We start from the raw sequence: 19,173 nt of genomic DNA, 5'->3' as shown, positions 1-19,173 counted from the left end.
CCTCCCACTTGAGGTCAATACAGGAAGTGCCCTCCCTGGCTTTCCAAACAGCCCCTCCCTGGAGTCTACTCAGAATCACACAGGGATCTCTGGGAAATGTAGTTGTGAGGCCTTAGGTTGTCCTTGTGTGCCTCCTCTTCAAATCTATTCATTGGAGAAGGGTGGAGGGCTACATTATCTGATGGGCCTTACGTCACACAGGCGGTGAGGGGTATGATCTTGTATTTGACACAGTCCTTGCCTTAGGGAGCCTGAAGCCAGATGTCCTAGGTCTAATGTGGGAAGTGGGGGTTTACTGTAGTCCCAGAAGAGCAGATTCATTAAACTAGAAGAGGCAGGAAAAAAATCAAGATCTTAAATTACTCTCCCAAATTTATGATACCATTTCTTCATCAGTCTCCATGAAGCCACTTGGTTTATATTCTTCTGCCAGTCATCCCCCATCCTCAGTACCACTCACCACTCCTGCCCTCCAAGGTCCTATGTAATGACTCCAAAATTAGTCTGAATATATGGTGTGAGTGTGATGTGTCCACAGTAATGTGGTGTTTCTGCTTGTGTTTTTAATTCACGTTAATGATATTGCTGTATAACTCTTGCTGTTTCTTATGCACTTCCCCTACGCTGTGTCTTAAAGCCTGTCTACATGACACAGTTGTTGCCTCTTTTTGGCACTAATGGTTCTAGTCCATAGCTCTGGTGTCCTGCTGCATGGATTTGGGAGGCCTTTCTCTTGGCCTGTGCTTGGGCAGGCTAGATGGAGGTGCAACTTAGTGTCCCTGGGACCACCACTCAGCCCAGGATGATGGTAGTTGAAGGATGTATATACCCTCAAGTTCTACCTGCTCAGGTGGGATTACTCTGGGGCACAAACAACACTGTCTCCCAATGTCCTCCGGTGAGATTAAGTTCTTATTGTTCATTGAGGTCACCTGCCAATATGTACCCTTTATTGACTCCAAAACTGTCCCTGACTTTGCCTTTCCCACTCCATGCTGGTGCTTCCTTAAATTGCCTCCCAAAGAAGCTACTAAAGTGCAGACCCTCATCTCAGGGTCTGGTTTTGGAGAAAACCAACCAAGTTCTTTTAACTTACCAGTACCACTGGTAAAGGGCACTTAGGTGCCCTCAACTCCCAGTTCCTACAACACCAGTGTCATGAATACCTTCCTTCACATGCCCTGAAGATGGACATGGAACTTTACATGGACATACACCAGGAATGAGATATGCTAGGGACAGAGCATATGTGTGCTTAATTTCACTGAGCATTACTGTCCTTTTGTGTAGAGAGTCCCGTTTTCCTCATATCCTGATTGACACTTTCTGTTAGCAACCTTCGCATGTCTGCCCATCTCACGTATCTAAGGTGGTAGCTCAGTGTTGTTTTAATTTGCACTTCTCTGATTACTGGTGAGTTTGCACAGCTCTTCACATTCCTACTGACCCTTCAGGTTTCCTGTTTGTGAAGTAAATGGCAAGGTGTTGAGGACACACCCCTCTGTTGTCACCAGGACACAGCAGCAATGAAGGATAGATGGCAGAGCAGAACTTGTAAAACATTGCTGAGAAGGACACAATCCTATAAAACAGCTTTGGGGCTGGAGTATTCTGGCACAAAGTATGAAACAGAGATTGTTCAATCAAGTATGACTGTTGTCCCCCTGATCCTGGGAACTTTGACCCATGAGAATCTCCAGCAAGAACTGTCCCAGGAATCTGAGTCATGAGGCTTGAGGCCAAGGTATGGATCCTGGTGTCTGAGGGCAGTAACAGCTGGGGTGATAGGGCAGGGATTTCTGTGGGCTTGAGAATGTTCTCCTGCCTCCAACAGAGTCGCCATCCAAACGTTCAAGCAAAATCTCACTCCTTCCTATGTTTTCTTCATGGAAGGAGAGCAAAACAGGGAAATACTGTATATGAACTGTCACCTAGTACTCTCCTCACCGTAGGAGGGACAGAGATACAGAGGTGGCTGGCAGTAGTAATGAGGATAACACGAAGGAAGGCTCCATCTTCACCCTGACACAGGCAATTTGAAAGAATGCTGATTGTGTTTTTTAATAAGTAAGCACTAGAATTAGTGTGTCTAGTGTAAAGATTCCACTCTGAGTTAATTTTACTCGCGTACATTTTTTTTCCTTGCTAAAGAACCTACGTTTATTTTTGTAAAGGCAGGAGGAAGGAAAGAAATGCTTTCTTTTCCCTGACCTCGTCTGAAAAAAGCATTCATGGTGGACACTGGCTCCAAGTAGAGATTTTATTAATGAGTAATTTTTTGTCATGTTTTCTGTTTTCCCCGTATGTATAAGTATGGCTTTGCATTACTGACGTTTGGTTAAAATTGTTATTATTATTTTTAATAGTGTGCAGTAAGCCAGAATCTAGGTATAATTTTCAACTTGAAACTGTGTTCTCCAAGTGGAAATTAAAAATACTTACTTAGGAAATAGAAAAGTGCTGAAATGTCTATTTGTAGACGAGTTTAAGGAGCAATTTCTTGTATAAATACTTTATCTATTCCGGTGAATGGTTTGAATAATTTTTTGTCATTTCCAGAATGATCTGGGTTTCTTGGGTTTTAACTGAAATGTTCAAAGAAATTGTTAAATAATATTTCTACTTCAGACATGATTTTATTTAGAGGACATGACCATAGTGATCTTGATAGTGGGGAAGGGCATGTAATAAAAATAGAGCCACAGTTGTTTAATAATTGCTCACCTTACTAACTATAGATAAGAGGTTTTCTTACAGACCCTGGGAAATTGGAGGATGAAACAAGGTCGTAAAAAGATAAGATGCCTCGATGGGTCCATTACTCATAAAAGAAATACACTTTGAGAACAGACCAAGGACAGAACACACTTTGATTCAGTTGCTGTGCCCGGACCCTACCCCCCTCTAGGAGTTTGCCTCAGGAACAGGCTGAGCTTTTATAGCATCATAGAAGATTAGCCACCTTGTTATCGGACTTTGAACTCCTGAAGGCCCAACCATAGACCCTACCCTCTGCTTTCTCTGTTATATTTGCAGCTCATAGCTGCATGTAACTATCTTCTCCCTCAAGCGTATATAATCAGCCAACTGGCAAGCGGGGGTCAGAGCAGAATTCCCAGGGTGACTGACTGCTCTCCCCATACTACTGGTGTTGTTGAAATAAACACTCATATATGATTCAACCCTGTCTCTGCTTAATTTGGCTCAAGTAGTGACAGGCAGTCTGAGACCCATTGTGTCCAGTTTCAATCTGAGAAAAGCAGCAAATTTCATGAGTCTGGGGATAGTCAGGATCAGTTTAGAATCTTGACTTTCAGCCATGGTTTCTAGGACCACCTAGTCAGGGGTGCTGGAACTTTAGTAAGAAGTGAAATGAATGTGGTAAGAGGAGAGGATATTAAAGGACAGAGTTGAGTAGAAGGAAAGTCTATTTTAGTGAAAAGGGAAATTTTAGTTTGTAAAGTCTCAGAAACTGTGGCTCTGGGAGTCCTGGAGGAGGAAGGGAGGCCAGCAGTGGGCAGGCTACGTGCTGATCAAATGGGACACAGTGAGACCTCACAGCCCTCGGACCCCACATGTGCACAGAGGTTCTAGTCAGGCAGAGAGCTGGAGAGCAAAGCAGACAGGCCTGGGGAAACAGAGGCTATGTTCACCCCATCTCAGTGGGGAGAGATGCTCTGGCTGTAACGTGGGGAAGAGCAAGGTCCATTGAGAAATGTCTGAAAATGCTCCTTTGGAGACATTTCCTTTTTATCTACCAGCATTGAAACAATTGACTTAGGGTTATGACTATATAGGCCTCAAACTTCCTGTCTCTCTTTATGAGTGACTATAAATCCTCATCTTATGGTCACTGGACACTCATGCGCCTAGTACCCAACAGGATAATGAGATGTACATTTCAGATCGTTTATGACAACCACAGTCATTATAGCTGACATATCCGGAGTGTTTTCAGTGCCAGGCATTTTTTAAAGCACTTTACCTTATTTGTCTCATTGCATGCTCAGTAACAATCCTTTGATGGAAGTATTCTTCTTCTTCCCACTGTACAGGCAAATTGGAGCCCAGAGTGGTTAATAACTTGCTCACAATCACCTTAATTAGGAAGTGGCAGAGCGGGGACTTCCTCACGCAGTATGCCTCCCAGCCCATGTTTGGAACCACTCTAAGGGATTAACTCTAGAGCTGGCAGATATCAGTTTCCTGAAATTACCAGGCTCCTTGGTTGGCTGCAATCATTGAACAAGAAGAGGTCCAAATCTTTGTTGTTCTCAGCTAAGTTCTTGTGATGGTTGAGAACAGAGTGATTTGGCAAGTCCAAGGTCCTTGATTGTGATCTGGGCCCAGTCTATGGACCTCTGGGTCTATAACCTTTCCTTTGACCTGCTGTTTTAAAGCAATACATACACTCTTTACTTAATAATGAGATCTTGGATGGGTTTTTGAGTAAGATGACTATGCTTCTCTGTCTGGGGCAGTCCTGGTTTATACCAGATATCCTGGCATAATAATTCGTGGTTTCCCCTTTCATTCTCAGAAGTGTCCTGCTTTGAGCAATAAATTGATCATTTCACTTAGATGCAGCCTTTACTGAAATACTATCCAGTTCTTCCCCTAATTCTCATTTTTCCCATGTCATAACAACAGTTCTTTATTTTTGTAAATCCAATTTATATTGATACAAATATAATTTTAATTATATATATTTATTTATCATATTAGTTAAGGTAAATGAAGCCAGCTACTAAAACGAACAAACAAACACTGAAAATTTCAGGAAGAGTTTATTTTTCACCCATATTACATCCCATGTTGTACCCCACAGCTGTTCAGGGACCCAAGATCTTTTCATCTGTGGCCCCACTTTCTCTATGTCCTCAGCGTCTTTTCCATCAGCCAGTGGGGAAAGATAGCAATGAGCTCACTGGTGGGAAGCATTCATGGTTTAGGCTGAAAGTTGTGCATATCATTTGTTATCACATTCCATTGGTTGGATCTCAGTCACATGGTTCTACCAAACTGCTGTGGAGGGTTGAAAATGGGATCTAGCCATGTGCCCACAAGGCAGAGAAAGGATATATGTAAATACTAACATTCTCTGAACATTGATATAAGTAATCCAAGTGCACTTTACTTAAAAAAAAAAAAAAAGTAAAAAGCGTTACATAGAAAGCTAACGCCTCCTCTGAACAACTGACTACTGTGAGTTTGGTATGTAAGCACACAGAATTATATTCTAGTTTTATGTTCCTGTTTTGAACCAATAGGCTTACTTTCTACAAAGTACGGTCTTCAATGACTAATAAGTACTGTTTCTAATTCTTTACTTGAATATTCTCGTCAGTTCATTTTCATCAAGCTGTCATCCCCACTTATCCACTGAGCATGCTCTTTTAAGGTCACCAGTGATGTCCTCATTACTAAATTAGATGTTTATATTTGTGATAATTCTTCATTTCTCAGCAGCATTAACTATCTTGAATCTTTTCCTTTTAAAAAAAATTAAGCCAATTGGGGTGACATTGGTCAATAAAATTATATAGGTTTCAGGCGTACGATGCTATAATACATCATCTCTGTATCACATTGTGTGTTCACCTACCCAAGTCAAGTCTCTTTTCATCACCATAGATCCCCCATTTCCCTCTTCTACCTCACCCACCTCCTTCCCCTCTAGAAATCACCATGCTGTTGTCTTTGTCTATAAGTTTTGTTGTTGTTTTTGCTTAACCCCGTCACCGTTTTCACCCAGCACTAACCCCCCTCCCTTTCATATGGTTTTGATTTGCATTTTCCTAATAACTAGTGAATTTGAGCATTTTTTATACATCTGTTGGCCATTTTTATGTCTTCTTGGGAGAAGTGTTTATTCAGGTCCTCTGCTCATTTTCTAAAATTTAACTTTATTGTTGAAAGTATTTTTAATTAGATTTTTTGGTTCTCGAGTTGTATAAGGTCTTTATATGGTTTGGATATAAGCCCCTTATCAGAGGTATTGTTGGAAAATATCTTCTCCCATTAGTTTGGTTGCCTTTTTGTTTTGTTGATGGGTTTCTTTCACTGTGCAGAAGCCTTTTAGTTTGGTGTAGTCCCATTCATTTATTTTTACTTCCCTTGCCTTTGGGGACTGATCCATTTTATTACTCATTACTCTAAATGGTAAAAAAAGTTGCACTATGTTTGGGCACAAACTTTTTCTCCAAGGAAATATTAAATATCTTTTTCAGCTCTTCCTCTATTTCTTCCACATTCAGTGTCTTAAACTCCACCAGATCCATGTTGTCCTTATAACTGAATCTTCGATGCATGAGAGTAAAACCCACTAAGCAGTAAACTTCATCTGGGGTGTGAATGACACAATAAGAGTCTTTTACACACGCAGATGCTGGAGATGTCTGAAAGTATGAATTTGGAGACTCAAAATCTTCAATTGTTTGAGGTTCAAGCGTAAAGGAGTAGATCTTTCTGTACTTTTTCTTTTCCAGGAGCTCAGAATTAAGGAATTCTTGGTTTGGAACATACTGCTCTCTTCTGATTTGGTCCAGGTACCAGGTTCCTCCCTCTTCTGTCAAGCGGAAGATGCAAGCCACCTGAGGCTGATCCTTCCCAGAAATTAACTCAACAGGCTGCCTCATCTGGTAAGAGCTTCCATACCCAGCATCAACTATGTATTTCCTGCCACCCACCGTCACCATCAGCAGGAGGTGCATGATAGCCCTGGTGTATTTTTCAGTTGTAACGTTGCAAACATAGCTTCCCAGCATTGTGGTCTCAAAACCCATTGTGGTGAGAGCCCAGTGCAGAATTTGGTTGATCTGGAGACACCACCCACCCCGGTTCTTCCTCACAAGTTGATCAAAAACGGCCTCCAAGCCCAATTCCATGGGTTCCCCACAGTGGATGTTAAGGTTCTCAAAGGGAATGGTCTGGATCTGGTGCTGAAGAATGTCAGTTAACGTTTCCAGGTCCAATTTGTTCCTAGAGTTCTTATAACCAATTCTTTCAAAATATGCTTCGATGTCCATGATCCCCTATGGCAAGGAAAAGAAAACAAAAACACATACTGTTATATTTGCAGTTGGATTTCCTTAAGTAGGTTAATTATAGTATTGTATTTTAAGTATAAACAGACAAATACTAAAATTAAAATGGTAATAGACATCTGTAATTATAATTCTTTTAAAGATTTTAATATTTACTTTTAAATAACAAAATTTCCATTATTGTGTTATTTTTGACATATAACATATGTAAGTTTAAGGTGTATAATGTGATGATTAAATACATTTATATTGCAAAGTAATTACCATAATAAGATTACCTAACACCATTTTGTAACCTTTTTTATTTTTCTGGTGTTGGTGATTACATTTAAGATCTACTCTCTTACCAACTTTCTTTTTATTTCTTTTTGTATATAATACTAGAGGCCCAGTGCATAAAAATTTGTGCACTGGGCGTCTGGGGGTCCCTCAGCCCTGCCTGCCCCCCCTCTCACAGTCCAGGAGCCCTCAGGGGATGTCCTACTGAGAGCTTAGGCCCTCTCCCTTTGGGAGGCAACCAGCAGATCAGGGGAAGGCAACACCTTCATCACTGCTGCTGCTGCCACTGTCGGCCGCCATGGCTGCCTGAGCCTCAGGCCAGCTCTGGGCAGAGGCAGCCTCCATGGATGGCAGCTTTTCTGAGCTGAGCCTTGGGCCAGCCCTGGGCAGCAGCAGACACCATGGATCATGGCTTGCCTGAGCCTCAGGCAGTCACTGCAGCTTTGTCAGGAAGGATGTCCGGATGGTCGTCCAGAAGACATCTGCTCTAATTAGCATATTACCCTTTTATTAGTAGAGATAGTATTGTTAATTATAGTTAAAATGCTGTTTATTAGATTCTCTAGACCTTATTTATCTTCTAGCTTGCAGTTTGCACCCTTTGACAAACATCTCCCCACTTAACTCCCGCCCCTCTAGTTCATGGCAACCACCATTCTACTCTCTGTTTCCATGAGTTTGGCTTTTTTTAGATTCCACATATGAATGAAAACAAAGTATTTGACATTATTTGTCTAAATTATTTCACTTAGCATCATAATGCCCTTAAGATCCACCCATGTTGTGGCAAAAGCTGTGGTTTCCTTCTTTCATATGGCTGAATGGACACTTAGGATGTTTTCATTTCTTGACTATTTTCAATAATGCTGCAATGAGCATGGGGGTAGAGGTATCTCTTCAAGATTGTGTTTTCATTTCCTTTGGCAATATACCTAGAGTTGGATTGCTGGATCACATGATAGTTCTATTTTTAATTTTTTGAGAAACCTCCATACTGTTTTCTATAGTTGCTGTACATTCTCACCAGCAGTATACAAGGATTTCTTTTGTTCATATGACCTCACCAATACTGGTTGTTTCTTGTCTTTTATATAATAGACATTCTAACAGTTTCAAGTGATATCTTATTGTGGTTTTCATTTGCATTTTCCTGGGGTTTGTGATTTTGAGCATGTTTTCATGAACCTGGTGGCCACTTGTAATACTTTTCTAGAAAAATGCCCATTCAAGTTACCCATCTATTTTTTAATTGGATTATTCAGGGTTGTTGTTTTTCCTATTGAATTGTATGAGTTTCTTTTTATTTATTTTTTTCTTTATTGATTAAGGTATTACATATGTGTCCTTATCCCCCTATTGCCCACCCACCCTCCCCCTCTCACGCCCTCACGCCCCTGGTGTCTGTGTCCATTGGTTAGGCTTATATGCATGCATACAAGTCCTTTGGTTGATTTCTCCCCCTTCTCCTCCCCCACCTTCCCTCTGAGGTTTGACAGTCTGATCAATACTTCTCTGTCTCTAGATCTGTTTTTGTTCATCAGTTTATGTTATTCATTATATTCCACAAATGAGTGAGATCATGTGATATTTATCTTTCTCTGACTGTCTTATTTCGCTTAGCATAATGCTCTCCAGTTCTATCCATGCTGTTATAAATGGTAAGAATTCCTTCTTTTTACTGCAGCATAGTATTCCATTGTGTAGATGTACCACAGTTTTTTAATCCACTCATCTGCTGATGGGCACTTAGGCTGTTTCCAAATCTTAGCTATGGTAAATTGTGCTGCTATGAACATAGGGGTGCATATATCCTTTCTGATTGGTGTTTCTAGTTTCTTGAAATATATTCCTAGGAGTGGGATTACTGGGTCAAATGGGAGTTCCATTTTCAGTTTTTTGAGGAAACTCCATACTGTTCTCCACAGTGGCTGCATCAGTATGCATATGTGTGAGTTTCTTGTATGTGTTTGATATTAACCCCTTATCAGATAGATGATTTGAAAGTATTTTCTCCCATTCTACAGGTTGCATTTTTAATTTTCTGATTATTTCCTTTGCTGACTAAAGCTTTTTGGTTTGAAATAATCCCACTTGTTGATTTTTGCTCTTGTTACTTGAGCTTTTTGTTGTCATATCTAAACGATCAGTGTCAAAACCAATGTCAAGAAGCTTTCCCCCTATGTATTTTCTAGTAGATTTATAGTTTGGGAGTACCTTTAAATCTTTAAACCTTTTGAGTTAATTTTGTGAGTGGTATAAGATAAAGGTCAATTTTATTCTTCTGCACATAGCTGTCCAGTTTTCTATGTATTAAAGAGACTATCCTTTCTCTATATAACTTTATTGAATCCCTTGTCAAATATTATTTGACCATATGTGAGTGGGTTTATTTCTGGGATCTTGATTCTGTTACTTTGTGTAATGTGTAATTTTTGTATCATTAACATGCTATTTTTCATTGTTTCATTTTTTAGTTATCTAAACTTGTGACCTTCCCCCCAGTTTTATCTATAATAATAAAAGCATATTATGCTAATTAGACTGGACATTCTTCTGGACGACCTTCCAGAAGAAGCCTGGGCTTTGAGGAAAGCCCGGGTCCCAGGTGCTGGAGGGAAGCCAGTGCCGGCAGCTAGGGGAAGGAAGGCCTACTCTTGCACGAATTTTGTGCATCAGGCCTCTAGTTGAGATGTAATTGACACACAGCAGTGTCCTTTAAGCCTTTATACTAGAGTTAAGTGATTAACACACTACCATATTACATTATTAAAATATTCTCAGTTACTACATACTTTACCAGCATATTTTATATTTTCATATGTTTTCTTTTACTACATAACATCCTTTTCTTTCAGCTTTAAGAACTCCTTTCAGCATTTCTTGCAAAGGGGGTTAAGTGGTGATGAATTCCCCCAGCTCTTGCTTATTTGGGAAAGTGTCTCTTCATTTTGGAAAGACAACTTTGCTGGTAAGTATTCTTGTTTGGCAGTTTTATTTATTTTTCCTTTCTGTACTTTGATTATATCATCTCACTCTCTTCTTGCCCTGTGAGATTTCTGCTGAGAAAACTACCGATAAACCTTCTGATGGTGGGGGTGTGGGGATCACTTAATGTGAGATTTTTTTTTTCTGTTACTGATTTTAAAATTCACTCTTGTCTCTGATTTTAGACTACTTATTATTGTGTCTTGGAGAATATTATTTAGGTTGAAATTTTGAGGTGACATCAACATTGTGAATTAGATATATAAATCTCTTGTCAGGTTTGGGAAATTTTCACTCATTATTCCTTTAAGTTTTTTCTCCTCCCTCCCTTCCCTCCAATCCCCAGGGACTCCAATAAAGTATAGATTGTTTCTTTAGTCATATCACATAATTAACATAGGCTTTTTTCATTCTTATTCATCCTTTTTCCTTTGTGCTCTTCTGACTGTATGATTTCAATGGTCTGTATTATAGTTCACTGATTCTTTTCTTGGTCAGGTCTGCTGTGAAGCTCTATTGAAATCTTCAGTACAGTCATTTTACTGTTTAATTCTAGACTTTCTGCTTTGTTTTTTAATGACTTTTATTTCTTATTGATTTTCTCATTTTGTTCACACGTTATTTTTCTAACTATTTTTTCTAATTTAATTTCATTTTCTGTGTTTCTTGTAGTTCACTGAATTTAAGAGGATTATTCTGAATTCTTTGGCAACCAGTTTATAGATTTCCATTCTTTTAGGGTTAGTTTTGGAATTTTATTAGTTTCCTTTGGAGGAGTTATATTTCCTTAATTATTCATGATGCCTATGGACTTGCATTGATGTCTGTCCATATAAAGATTTAGGTTCCTCTTCCAGTCTTTACAGGCTGACTTCTACAGTCAAAGCATTTCACCAGTCAACCTGTCCAGAAATTCTTGATGGGGAGTCTGTGTAATTTCTTTGTAAGCACTTCCTTTGGAAATCTTGTGCAGCTGGTGCTAGGTTAGATCAAAAACCAGGGGTGGCAGTACTCAGCCTAGTGCTGGGCTCTGCTGGGTACCTGGGTTCAGAGGTGCCCCCTGGAGTCTGGGTTCATGGACATTAATAGGAAGCCACCCAGGGCCATAGGGCTAGTTCTGCTGGGCCATGCCTTGGTTAGCTCAAGCCCACTGGGAGCTGCCCTTGGTGTAGGGGAGCCAGCTGGTGCTGGGATGAGCCTGAAACATGGGCTTACAGAAACAGTTGGAAGCTTGTTGTCATGGGAATCAGCTGGTGCCTGGGTGGGCTAAAATCCCGATGCCACTGGAAAGGCCTGGGGCCATGTAAACCAGTAGGTACTGGTGTGGATCAGGGAGCTATCTGGGATCCTGGAGCTGAGGAGTCTGACTGGAACCATCTGGGCTATCTGTGGCCTCTAAGCCACATATGGCAGCATGAGCTTGCTAAAACAGGTGGGCCAAGAACCTCATTCACAGTAGAGCCTGTAGTCAATGAAGCCAATTTGAGCAATAGAGCTGTCTAGAGCTATTGGAGTTGGCAGGAACTAGAGTGAAACTTGGGCCTGGATTTGTGAGAGACTTGTGGGAGGCTGATGCTTTTGGAACTGCCTTGGGGCCACAGGAAACACCTAGGGTGGCTCTAGCTGGTTGGCACCAAATTGAGATGGGGATTTGGTTTTGCAGGAACCTGCTGGAAGCGTGCTGCTGTGGGAGCCAATTGGGTCCATAGGTGCTGCCTACAGCTGTTGTAGCCAGGAAGTACCAGGGTTAAGGGAGAACTTGTATTAAAAAGGACACGTTGGGTACCTGGTACCAAGGAAGTTTCTGTGGACCATGGGAGCTACCTGGGGCTCCTACAGCTCGCTGTCACTAGAATGAGCCTGGAGCCTTGGTTCATGGGATCCCTTTGGGATCTTGTATCATAAGGTTACTGACGCTGGCAGGTGCTGGGATGAGGTAAGGACCTGGTGTTGTAGAATTTGCTGAGTGTTTCTGTTGCCCCTCCTAATGTCATTACTTTTGGATTCTCCTATTAGTCTTTTTTTATCAGCTATTATTCCCTTTCTGCTAGTGTTTCAGCTTTCTCTACTCTTGATGACTAACATTTTCCCCCCAAAATCTGTGTAGTTCATTTCATTTCTTCTCATCCTAACTTGCATCTGTATCCTTCATCAACATCTACACAAGCTCTAAAACTCTGCCATTCAAACGCAGAGGGAACTACTATAATTTAACAAGCCCATCCCAAACCCTCTCTGCCTCTACGTGCAGAAGCAGTGCTGAGTAAGTAAAGAGGGTGGGTGATGTGGCACAAGAAGAATATTGTTTAGACATGCCTGACCATTTCGTTCTTGGGTTGACCAACATTCCTTCTATTTGAAAATTACTTTGTAACTTTTCTTTAAAATCTATATTTTGTTTTCTGTGTATTTATTAAAGGTCTGATGTTAACTTAGAATTAATAATTTCAAGTCCATTCCAAAGAAGCCAATTCTGTTAGGGTCCTGGATGCAAGCAACATGTTGTAACCAAATTATACCTAAGCATTCCATAACTAAATTTAAGGGGTTGAGTACTACTAAAGTTATGAAATATGGTGAAATATGGAAGCATTTAGAAAATAGTTGCTAGGATATAACTGACTTAAAACATTATGAAGTTGACATAATGATTTGTTGCTTAGCTGTGTACTGATATACCCCTTCATTTTGACTTGCTCATAAATATAAGAGAAGACTAAAAGGCACAGAGTAAACATACTTAGGGAGCCCACTGAGACACCTCAGAAAAGCACTTAATATCTTTCCAAGGAAGTTAGATGTAGAATAATATTTTGTTTTAATTCAGAACACTTAGAATGTTTCTTCTTCCTGGTCCAAACTCTATAAATAATAGAAAAAAAAGGAAAAAAACTACTTGGGTATTGGCAAAAAAGCAAACTCTTTAGAAGGAAGAAACTATCAGGCTGGCATCAGAATATTCCACAGTAATATGTTACCAAGTTAAGAGAAAAGTCTGATCCCCAAATATTATTCTCAGCTACTATTTCATTTAATCACAAAGGTATCATGAATATGAAGATGATCTCAAAGATGAAAGGACTTGAGGAATGAATGTATGATGAACTACCCCAATAAAGTGTTACCTCCTAAATAGCCAACGAAGTGGAAATCAAAATGAAAAAAGAAAGAAGACAGGGGTGCAGCAAAGGACTAATGGGCAATATTGGCTCCTTTTATTACAAAACTAAGAGTAGAAAAGTTATGAGAATTATGGGTATTGAACCAGTTTTATGGAAATAGAAATAAGTTAAATTAACATGTTTACTTCAACAAAAATACATAGTAAAAGTTGACTCTTTTTATTAATGTTGATTTATAATGTGTTTTCTGCACATTAGGGGAATATTTTAGAAAGTATGTCCTATGCTACAGAAATATTTTTAAGTCCTTATGATACACTAAAAAAATTCCAAATTCTTTGAAGAGAAAAAATTTACCTAATTTCAACACTAAGAAAGAATTATAATCATTAATTATTTCTAGTCTTTTTCTATGCCATTTAATAGAGTTGAAAAATGTTTATAATGTTTTATCCTTTATTTTTCTCTCAATGCTAGAAAATATGTTTTTTTTCTAATATTTATTTGTGCTGATTAACTTTCCCCTAAAGATGTTACAAAAGTTTTAGAAATAAAAATACAAGTGTAAACAAAATCGATTAATAGTAATTCCTATTTTTTAAATACTTACTATTTTCTAGGGTCATATCTAAGAATTTGATACCTATACTGATATTTAATTCTAAGAAGAGAAAGTTATAAGTTTATGGATTTAAATTATTTCTCCAAGATTACTCATTTATCTAGTATTTAAACTCAGATCTTCGAAGTTGCCATGCCAGAAATGATGTTGTATATTAATCTTAGTTAAAGGTTATGATTAAGTAAATGGAAATGTGGCTATGTATGTGATATGATTAAAGTAGAAAGAGTCTAAGCAGATGACCTGAATCAATAAGACAGATGTTATAGTGAACCAATATCTGAGCTCAATGTTGAGTATATCTCAGGAAAGAAGAAAGACCCAGGAGTAACTCACCAAAAGCAAAAATTACATGTAAAAATCAAAGATACCAAATTACTAGGAAAATTTGATCAAGCATGCTTAACACTGGAACATAATCTGGTTAAATGACTGAACTGGAGGAGCAGGAAGCATCCAGTGCAATAATTGGGGAAGAGTGGAGCCTGAAGGGAGTTGGAGAGGGTATTCTCTAAAGTAAATGAAACCCCTTAGACCTATTGGCCTCCACCACATAGAGAGGGGTTAGGAATAGAGTATGCTCAGTGTACCTAGAGGGGGCACTTGGGATTGATGAGGATTCAGGACTGAGGTTACTATGAGGAGAATTCTGTTTGTACCACCCAGGTCCCTTCAGATGTCTTTTACCATTTCACTGTGCCTCTGGATGGCTTCTGTGTCCTCATGCTTAAGGACCTGCACCCTAGCTTCTCTTTGGAAGACCTCTTAATCACTCCTGGAGTTGTTTTTCCTTCCTATGCAGACAGCTGGCAAGCCAGAGAATTCCTATCCTGCCAGGGCAGCTTTGAGTGAATGAGTTTCTGGTTCAAGGTATTGTAACCTTGCAGTGTGTCTGGCAAAGTCTAAGACATAATTCATAGCCACACTGAAACTCAAGCTGAAGCTGGGCATTTTTTCTGAATCTCATACCCGCTAGGATTCTTCCTCTATCCAGTCTCACTTTTCCAATACTTAATTGGTTACTCCCAGGAGCACTTCCGTAATAAATTACTTGCACATAAATCCTTGTCTGAGTATCTGAATCTTGGGAACCTGACTTGAGACACGTGAGTGGTGCATTTTGGAAAGTGGTGTGGAAGGTCAGATACACAGAATGAGGCCAATTTCAGAGGGCCTCGCATGTCAGACCAAAGAGTGACCTCTTTTTGTGGATCACAGCAATGCCTGTCGTTTTGTTGAATGGTCAGTATTGAAGTTGGACCTACTGTTTGATTTCTCCCTCTGTGATATGCTACTTCCGTTGCAAATCACCCTCTTGAGTCTATACCTGCAGAGCGGATTCATATGCAGAACTGACTTGTTCCCCATCTCTAGAATTCTTTCACATACAACAGCAATTTTCAACCTGGTTATAGATCTTTCCTCTTCACTTTAAATGAAACTGCAATCAAGAGCCTAATATAGAAGAATAAAAGCTGATTGATCCAGAGATAGTCTGCTCATGAAAGTTGGCTCTGAACTCTTTAAGCACATAGGCAAACAAAGTAAGTCTCTGGGTGGGATAGAGTAAATAGTTGAGAGTTAACAACTTCCTTTTGAATCAATAGTTTCCTGAGCATAAAACTAAAGCGAGGGCCCTTCCAAAGGGAAGGAGCAGTTTATCCAAAAAAAAAAAAAAAAAGAGAGCCCACCCAGGTGTTGTGGTGGACATTGCGCTAGAGCAGGGGAGCAACGTGTGGAGCTGAAAGCCCTTAAGCCCCTGGCTGCTGGGGCGGTCTGCTCTCCCATGGAATTCTGCACAGCTCTGCCAGGGAGAGTGTCCTCAGTCTGCCTGACAGTGAAGGAGTTGATTCTTGTAGTTTATGGCTCCTGGAGATCATCCTCCTGAGTCTCCTGCCAGTAGTTTGACAATGCATCTCGGCCTCCCTGGCTATTTGGGATTAGAGAAGTTCTGATCACATACTACAGAGGGAGCAGGAATAGTTATGAACCTCCTGCCAGCAGAACTAACTGGGCCCTTTGGGACACTCCAGTTAGGGACAGAAGACATGGCCATCACTGTTTCTGTTATCCAACATGGAAATTCAGTTCCCTGAAACACATACGCTCTTTTATACTCTTCTTTGATCCTCACAAGACTTTTAAGTAAGCTCTCTAACGAGCTCCATTTTACTGGCAGAGAAACTGACTTTTAGAAGATGCCCAGGTCCTCACAGCGGGGATGTGGTATGGCTATGACCCTAATCCAGACAGTTTGACCCAAAGGCCTGTTATTTCCACCATTACACTATAAAGCATGTCAGAATTTTTTGAAATACCTTTGGACATGAAATTCAGGTATGGTGCAGAATCTAGTCTCCTGGACTCACATTTGAGATAGGATGGATCCCCAATTTCAAAGCATAGAAAGGTACTTACCAAGTCTGCTAGAGTCCACACCAGGACCAGGGTGACTACAATCCTCCCACTTGCAGAGCCAGCACCAGAGTGAGCTTTCCAAACTGCTCCTCTCCTGGGGTCTATTATAGTAGAGTCACCCAGGGATCTCTGGGAAATGTAGGTGTGGGGGCCTTAGGTTGACCTTTTGTGCCTCCTTTTCAAATCAATTCATTGGAGAAGATTAGAGAGCTTTATTACATGATGAGCCCCAGGCACAGGCTGTGAGAAATATGTCCTGCATTTGACACACTTCCTGCTCTTAAGGCACCTGAAGCCAGATGTCCTATGTGTAATGTGGGATTTTGAGGGGGTCAAGGAAAAGCAGATCCCTTAAGCTAGAGGAGGCAGAAAATAGATGTTTTAAATCACTCTCCTTGGGTTATAATACTGTTTTGTCATCAATTTCCATGCGGCCCCTCAGTTTCTATTCTTTTTTTTTTCCCCCCTCTTCTATCCTCAGTCCCACTCATCATTCCCCACCCCACAAGGCCCTGTATAAGGTGATTGAAATGAGTCTGCATATATGGTATGAGTGTGATGTGTCTACAGTAGTGTGGTGGTGTTTCTGCTTGTGTTTTTAATTCACATGAATGATATTGCTCTATAACTCTTGCTGTTACTTATGCATTTCCCCCTATACTAGGTTTTAAAATCTGTCTATTATTGCTTCATGCCCTCTTTTGGGCACAAATGGTTCTAGTTCATCGCTCTGATGTCCTATTGCATGGACTTGGGAGGCCTTTTCTCTTGTTCTGTGCTTGGGCAGGCTAGATGGAGATGCAACTTAGTGCTCCCAGGAGCACCACTCAGCCCAGGCTGATGAGAGTTGAAGGATAAATACCTCCAAGTTCTACCTGCTTAGGTGGGGCTACTCTGGGGCATGAACAACACTGCTGCCCCTCCCACAGTGGTCATGTCTAAGTCAGAGTCTCCCAAAGAGCTGGACCCGCTGCAGAAGATCTTTATCAGAAGTTTGAGCTTTGAAACATCCCGTGAGAGTCTACAGAGCCTTTCCAAGCAATAGGGACGCTCACAGACCGTGTGGTGATGAGAGATCCAAACACCGAGTGCTCCAGAGGCTTTGGGTTGGTCATGTGTGCCATTGTGGAGGAGCTGGATGCAGCCACGAATGCAAGTTCACATGAGGGGGGTGGAAGAGTTGTGGAACCAAAGAGAAGATTCTCAAAGGCCTGGTGCCCACTTAACTGTGAAAAAGATTTTTGTTGGTGGCATCAAAGAAGTCACTGAAGAACACTACCTAAGAGATTATTTTGAACAGTATGGGAAAATTGAAGTGATTGAAATCATGACTGACCGGGGCAGTGGCAAAAAGAAAGACTTTGCTTTTGTAACCCTTGATGACCATAACTCTGTTTACAAGGTTGTCATTCAGAAATACCATACTGTGAATGGCCACCACTGTGAAGTAAGAAGAGCCCTGTCTAAGCAAGAGATGAGATGGCTAGTGCTTCATCCAGCCAGAGAGGTCAAAGTGGTTCTGGAAACTTCGGAGGAAGTTGTGGAAGTGGTTTTGGTGGGAATGACAACTTTGATCATGGGGGAAACTTCAGTGGTCAAGGTAGCTTTGGTGGCAGCCATGATGGTGGTGGATTTGGTAGCAGTGGGGATGGCTATCATGGATTTGATAATGATGGTGGTTATGGAAGAGGTATCCCTGGTTACTCTGGAGGAAGCAGAACCTGTGGAAGTGGTGGACAGGGTTATGGAATCCAGGGCAGTGGCTATGGTGAGAGTGGCAGCTGTGACAGCTATCACCATGGAGGAGGCAGAGGCGGCTTTGGCAGTGGTGGTGGAAGCAGTTTTGGAGGTGGCAGAAGCTACAAGAATTTCGGCAATTACAACGAACAATCTTCAAATTTTGGACCCATGAAAGGAGGAAGCTTTGATGGATTTATTTTCTCATCACCATTTATCCCCTCTATGCCCTCTTCCACCCCCACCCATCCCCCTTCACCCCTGCAATCACCACACTGTCGTCTATGTCCATGAGTTCTCTTTCTTTTTTTTTTCTTCTTTGCTCAATCCCTCTCTACCACCTCCCCCTCAACCCCGAGCTGTCTGCCTGCTCTCTATGAGTCTGTCTCTATTTTGCTTGGTAGTTCAGTTTGTTCATTAAATTGAAAGGAGGAAACTTTGGCAGCAGAAGCTCTGGCCCTTATGGTGGTGGAAGCCTATACTTTGCCAAACCATGAAACCAAGGTGGCTAAGGCGGTTCCAGCAGCAGCAGTAGCTATAGCAGTGGTCGAAGGTTTTAATTACTGCCAGGAAACAAATTTAAGCAGGGGAGAGAAGCTACAGAAAAAAAATATCTTTTTTCCCCTCTAGATTCTTTCTAGATTTTCTCTCTGATTCTGCTTTCCTACAGTTTTAATATGATATTCCTAGGTGTCCATTTGGGGCTATTTATTATATGTGGTGATGTGGTGTTCTTTGAGTTTCCTGGATCAGAGAACACCACACCATGACCAAATGGGGTTTATTCCCGGGATGCAAGGTTGGACCAATATCCACAAATCCATTAACATGATATAGCACATAAAAATGAATGATTTGTGAACTCAGCCAAGCACAGTGGTGGCAGGGCCTAGCTGCTACCAAGAAGAATCTTCACATTTTGGACCCATGTTTTAGGCAATACTCATGTGAATGGGCAAAACAC

At 40.8% G+C, this 19,173-nt stretch overlaps 1 protein-coding gene and 1 pseudogene across 1 annotated transcript; one reads left to right on the top strand and one right to left on the bottom strand.

Moving 5' to 3' along the window:
- Nucleotides 1–4,781: 4,781 nt before the first annotated feature.
- On the bottom strand, nt 4,782–7,028 carry LOC103288200 (arylamine N-acetyltransferase 1-like). Its single transcript, XM_054720304.1, has one exon. It carries the CDS (start codon nt 7,026–7,028, stop codon nt 6,156–6,158), a length of 873 nt encoding a protein of 290 aa, XP_054576279.1. The 3' UTR covers nt 4,782–6,155.
- A 10,378-nt stretch (nt 7,029–17,406) lies between these two features.
- LOC103288201 (heterogeneous nuclear ribonucleoprotein A1-like) lies at nt 17,407–18,769 on the top strand (annotated as a pseudogene).
- Nucleotides 18,770–19,173: the final 404 nt, after the last annotated feature.

Source organism: Eptesicus fuscus, chromosome 8 (genome assembly GCF_027574615.1).
Source record: "Eptesicus fuscus isolate TK198812 chromosome 8, DD_ASM_mEF_20220401, whole genome shotgun sequence".
NCBI classification, from domain to species: domain Eukaryota; kingdom Metazoa; phylum Chordata; class Mammalia; order Chiroptera; family Vespertilionidae; genus Eptesicus; species Eptesicus fuscus.
The sequence above is the reverse complement of the archived record's forward strand: the minus strand, read 5'-3'. Positions and strand labels throughout refer to the sequence as shown.

Coding starts and splice junctions, on each gene's coding strand:
- LOC103288200 (XM_054720304.1), bottom strand. CDS start 7,028: ATGGACATCGAAGCATATTTTGAAAGAATTGGTTATAAGAACTCTAGG.